A 6,000-nucleotide genomic window follows, 5' to 3' on the forward strand; every position below is an offset into this window, starting at 1 on the left:
AAACACAAGTTCCTCTCTCTCCTCTTTCTAGATATATATCCCATGTCTACATATCTTCTCTGAGACTTTATGGGCATATTAGTTATTATCAATTTCAAACTTTTGGCCCTAGATCTATCATTCAACTCATACCGTTTGATAGTTCATTTTCAACTCAATCAAGGACTGTTGGATCCACCTTGTCCCCAATACTTTTCAATCAGGTTTGAGGTTGAGCCAAGTGGATCCACACTCCTTAATGCAATCAAAAGGAAATAGACCTAGTTCCTAGTTTGCATGCATAAACTAGTGAAAACCCATTTTCCACACCATTACAGCAATGTCATATGTTGGCTCAATATGATGAAGGCACTAAAGACATACACAATGACATAATGAAATATTAAAGCAATATGCATTAATGAAGCACCATTTTTCAACTAAGAACCATGCAAACAATTGAGAACACTAGGGTCATTGTGATTGAAGATCATTGTCTCAATATGCACCTAAGGAAAATAGTAAAGATCAACGAGTGTGAGACAAATCTTAAATCAAATAGTGGTTTGGGTCATAATCAATCTTGGATGCCCATCATCAGAAAGAGAAGAATTTGGCACTTGAATTCCTTCAAATAATGTTATTGGCATATGTTTGTTTAAGGCCGTACCCTCTCTAATAAAGTTTCTCTATAAGAGAGCAAACGTTTTCTCTAGTCTAAAGCTCTATCTTATTAAGTTTGATATCGTAAGTACTTATGACTTTGAATCAATGTTTCATGACAAAAGGGGAAATAACACCAACATGACAAGGTTATATATTATTGCCACGCTTGATTACCCAGCTTGTATCACAATCAAGAAACTAAAGAGCCCGAAATGATGTACACATCTGAAGGGTAAGTGTCCATCTCAAAAACTAAAACATTATCTATGAAAGAATGCTGACATAAAGAACAGATAACATAAGTGAGATGTTCATGAGATTGAATACAAATGAAAAAATTCAAATGTGGAGTCTGATTAAGAAGTTGTAGATGATTGAGGAATCTCTGTCATGTTAGCATTGGTCAAGGTAATTTACTTTGGGAAAGGTTTTGATCATCTTATTGCTCCAGAAATAAGAATTAAGGGACTGTTTATTGATGAAATGGAGACACGGCCAATGAATAGCCAGATTTATGAACAAAACTAAAGGAGCTCATCTGACATAAAGGCCCTGCTGAGGGTGAAAGATTTAATGATCAATTTATAATTGATTGCTACATTTTTGTTATTTTATGTCTTCCATGGATAAACAAGGAGAGACCACGCATAAATGGTACATAAAAAAGCTTATAAATCAAAATTCATAGGAGAAAAACATAGAGTTCATTATATTTCAGGAAAACAATACTTGTCAATCAGGTGAAAATTTTCTTGGAGCTGCTGAATTGTCTGTTGTGATGCGGACAACGCTTCAATTCCAGATTGTGCTTGTTCGACCTACAACATGACACAATGATGCATGGTAAATCATATTTTAAACCATTAAACAAACTATATGAATAAAGCAACTATGTTCTACTTACTACTTAACTACATGACTATCTCCCTTTCATTGTCTGGCTTTACACATAGAGGACAAGAAAAGAGTAAGTAAAGTATCTAGATGGCACTTTTTCTACATGCATAGTATTATCACTTTTTTAAAGTAGGAGGCAATATTTCTTATGAACAGAAAAAGTTTGTGAATCTTCTAATTATAAATACAATGTGTATTGTGGGATCATATTGGACATATATTGCCTAAAGGGTGGTGGTGTAATGGTAAAGAAGTGCACTTATAAGGCTCCCCAAGGTAACCTATATGCTGGTGCCAATGTCAAAAAAGGGTTATTAAGTATTGAAACATAGCGAGGTTGTGGGATATGGATAATGCAAATGAAAATAGAATCTTTTATAGTTCAAAAGCCAGGAAACTCAATTTGGGTTTGTAAAGGGTCATAGCATGCGAGATTAACTGGATAAATTCTAGATGCAATATCATAACCAATAGTCTCAGAGCTGAACACATAAGTCATATGTATCTAACGTTTTTTCTTTGATAAATTGGTTGTTTAAGAATCTAATAAATATGGTCGATTGATGAGAAATAGTTCATAACACACCATGAGGGGTTATATGCAAATGACAAAAATAATTGTGCCAAAACCTTGTCATGAAATACAATTTGGCCGAGATGGATTACCGTTGATATTCTAAAATGTCGGCCTTGAGTGTATAACAGAGCAAAAATAAGATACCTGTGTCATCACAGCGGTGCTGAGTTGTGCATCATTTGCCTGCACACATATATGAGACAGGTTCCTATCAATCAGATATTGTATTAAATGACAATCCCAGGTAATTGCGCAAGAAAATGGCTATGGTAAGAATCAAACAGGTGAAAGAGAACCTGTTGGCGGAGAGCGTAATCAGCTTTGATGGAAGCGATGGAGGAGAGCGATTCAGGAAGAGGCAACAACTTGGCGACTTCCCGAACCGCGGTCTCCTTGGCCTCTATACCCAAATCCTCTTCCCCCTGCATTCTCTTCTATTCACAAGATCCACTCCCGATAGTTTTTCAGTTTTCCGATCCCCTTAACTCACGCTTGCCCAAGCCTCCTTCGACGATAGAAATTTTGTCAGAGACTTTGGCACATTATTTTACGCACTCCATAATAGCGAAGACTGTGACCAAAGATTGTTGGCATTACCGCTCTGCTTTCGCTTCAACCATTGTCCACATTATTATGTTTTTAAGTTATAAATAATCATATTGCAATGTTTCTAAATAGTTATTATTTTTATAAATATTATGATTAATTAAATATTGTAATGGTTCAGATGTAAATATAATAACAAGTGACACAAAGCCTAAAAGTCCGTGTCTAAATTGTAGATAGTTTAGAACAGATAGAAGTAACTAGTGTTTAAAAGCTTGACAAATCTTTTAATAAGGTGTTCTAAAGGCTTATCGCAATTGGAAATTTTATGATTCACCTTGCTCCTTGTAAATAAGACTATATTCTCTCACACATACTTAAAATACTCATAAATATAGAATTGTCTTGAAATTAGGTTGTGGGATTAGAATAAAGTTCATAAATCAAAGTTTAAACTCGATTATCTAATGAATATATTGAATTTTGATAGATATTATTCAAAATGTAAATTAAAATAAAGATTGCAATTCAATTATAAATAATTATATTCTACATGTATTGTAAAAAAATAATTTTATAAGTTTTTTTTCTTAGAAATAATTTTTATAACATAAAGAGAATTAAATTATAAACCATTTTTAGCTCTAAAGATCTTTGAAAAACTTTCAATAATTAAAAAAGCATAAAACATATTTTTAATTAAATTTAAAAATAGTAAATAAATATTCAATTTAAATTTAATGTAAACATTTAGTATAATTACAATATTAAATTATATTTGAATAACTATATAAAAATAAAAATTAGTCATCTTTATTTTTATACTTAAATTTATATTCATTTCTTATTTCACATTTATTAGTAATTAAAAAAATTACTAAGCTAAATTTTATATTTCTTATTTTACATTCTGTATTTTACAATTTTCACTAAGTTTTATTTGGTATATTAATTTTTTATATCATATTATAATCTATCTATATCAAAATTTATATTTTTATATTTTAATTTCACTTATATTTCCTTTTCCAAATTGACATGAAAGTTGTATGTGATATTTAATATTTCATTATTTTAAAATTATAAATTAATTCTTAAATATTTGAATATTTGAATATTTATTTGTATTCGATCTTAAAATTGATCTAGATGTTTATGATGGCATCTATCTAAAATAGTATAGGAAAAAAGGGATATCTTTATTAAAAGTAAAAAATAGGAGAAAAGGATACAATAGAAATTATTCATTATATTGACATTAACAAAATAAAACAAAGTATTTTTGACTATATTAGCACAAATACAATGAATATCAAGTTAATTCCACAACCACATGTTCTCCATTGAAATTGTATTATCCTTGCATAGGCTTCAAACAAAGCCCATAGTTCTTCGGATGAGTTCAGATACAGACAAAACTACCCATCAAGGATCCGCAGGTCATACATAATGTACTTCATTTTTATATTTTTTATACAACTATTTGGACAATTATATAATTAACTAAGCACAATAGCATTTAATTGTTTAAAGAGCCCTTGTTTTACAATATATAAATCATTTTTTCAGCTATCATAAGAAGAAAATGGGCAATCAAAAGTCCATGTGTCTATCTATGCTTTCACATCTTGCAGAGTCGTCTAAACATGGCATCTTTATTGTTTGACAACATGGATATCCACATCATTTCGGAGAAGAGGCATCGACGGTTGGCTTTCATGTGAAGGCTTATAAATAGAAGGTTCTACATGATATTTAGAATGAGGCTGACGTATATTGTAATATAGACCATAAGGGCCAGAAAATTCCTTTGAATGGTAGTGTTTGAACATAGCTGGGGCGAATCTAAGGGAGGGCGAGAGTGGAATTCGACTTGTTGAGGGATGTAGTTGCAACTACTTTGGTAGACATGTATGCAAAACATAGAAGCAAATAAGGCACAACAATATGAATTATCTGAAAAGCTTTAGACTTCCAAGAAAATCCAATGCTTCTAACTCAATTCAATAAATTGTATGTGTTTGATTTTTAAATATGCATTAAAAAATGAGTAAATTTCTCAACTGATACCTACCAAATGGAGACAACTCTAGATTTAGTGGTTGATCTCTGATTAATTATAAACAAAACAATATAATCCAACAAACTTTTACTAACAACTAGATGACTAGTTGCAGAATGTTGATTAGGTGGCCAATTTCTAGTAAACTGGTGGGGTTTATAAACACTGAGGAATATATTTTTGTGGCAAATATCAATATGAATAGATATTGAAAGTATCACCTACAAAAGTATTAGTAGTACGTTGGTCATTATTTTTTTGATTCATATGTCTTTTGGGATGATAATAGGAAGGTTTTTGTGTAAAATGTTTATGTTCCTAAATCCATGACTAGGTTGTGTTTAAATTGGTAAGCTAGATGGAGGTCCAGGGACCTGCTCCTAGGATTTGTGCATCATACCTTTAGGTTTTTCTAGCACTCCAACAAGGCAATTTACACATCTTTTTGGCCTTCTTTGTAAACTCTCCCTCAATTTTAGCACTAGTGGCTCTGGGCAACAGCGAACCAAATCTCATTTTCTCAAAACTCCATCTTCACCCTTCTTTTTGCATTATCAAGCTTCTTAGATCTTTAGGAAATAGAGGAAATGTATGAGGAATCAAAAGACTGAGCTACATCCCAAATGCCCTCAAAGTGCTCAAATGCATCCTTAAGGATGAAATGGTGTCGACATGGCTTTTAAGAGTACGTTGATGTCTGTAAGGTAAATAGGTTGATCCAAACACTCTTGTTGGAGTTAAGAGTCACTTACTGAGTCCGTCTAGTTGTCCAAAAATGCCCTAGCTGGCTTAAATCTGTGAAGACAAATTAATATTTACATTTCCTTATGAAGTCTAATGGAACCTTCGAGATTCTCCTTATTGAAGCTTTTGATTTTTTTTAATTGTTATTGTGCTATAAATCTCATTTTTTTGAAAAGGAAAAGGATTTTTCTACTTGCTCAAACCAATGAGAAATTAGAAAAATTATGTTCAAAATTTTTGAAAAATGAAAATTTAATAATGAACTTTTATGTTTTGATATGATAAAATTTAATTCTCTATTTTGATTGGTTGATTGACTTAGTCAAATGGAAAATTATGGATCAAACGATTGCATCAGTATCCTGCCTACGACAAGAACTAATAATTACTTGATAAGTAGGAGATAATTTCCAGAACGATTCAAATTTAACTGTGTGATTTTGAGTCAAATTCATTGACCCAAGTTTTAGGAGTAGTGATTCAACATGAATCCATCTCTCATGAGAATAAATGGAACACTTAGCACTGA

General features: G+C 31.6%; 1 protein-coding gene across 2 annotated transcripts in view; it reads right to left on the reverse strand.

Annotated features, from left to right (window-relative positions):
* The window catches only part of SEC6, a 273,118-nt gene extending 270,353 nt beyond the window's left edge, over positions 1–2,765 (reverse strand). Inside the window, exons 1-3 of one of the 2 annotated variants that reach the window (XM_089814272.1) lie at positions 2,416–2,765; positions 2,264–2,302; positions 1,375–1,463 (exon numbers count right to left, since the gene is read on the reverse strand). In XM_089814272.1, coding sequence (XP_089670398.1) covers positions 1,375–1,463; positions 2,264–2,302; positions 2,416–2,547 — 260 coding nt within the window. In that variant the 5' untranslated portion in view covers positions 2,548–2,765. The remainder of the gene's footprint in view (positions 1–1,374; positions 1,464–2,263; positions 2,303–2,415) is intronic. The other variant, XM_089814273.1, reaches the window with a different exon arrangement.
* Between the last annotated feature and the right edge of the window lie 3,235 nt (positions 2,766–6,000).

Source organism: Cupressus sempervirens, chromosome 2, assembly GCF_028749045.1.
Source record: "Cupressus sempervirens isolate cs-2001-9-10 chromosome 2, ASM2874904v1, whole genome shotgun sequence".
In the NCBI taxonomy this organism is placed as follows: Eukaryota; Viridiplantae; Streptophyta; class Pinopsida; order Cupressales; family Cupressaceae; genus Cupressus; species Cupressus sempervirens.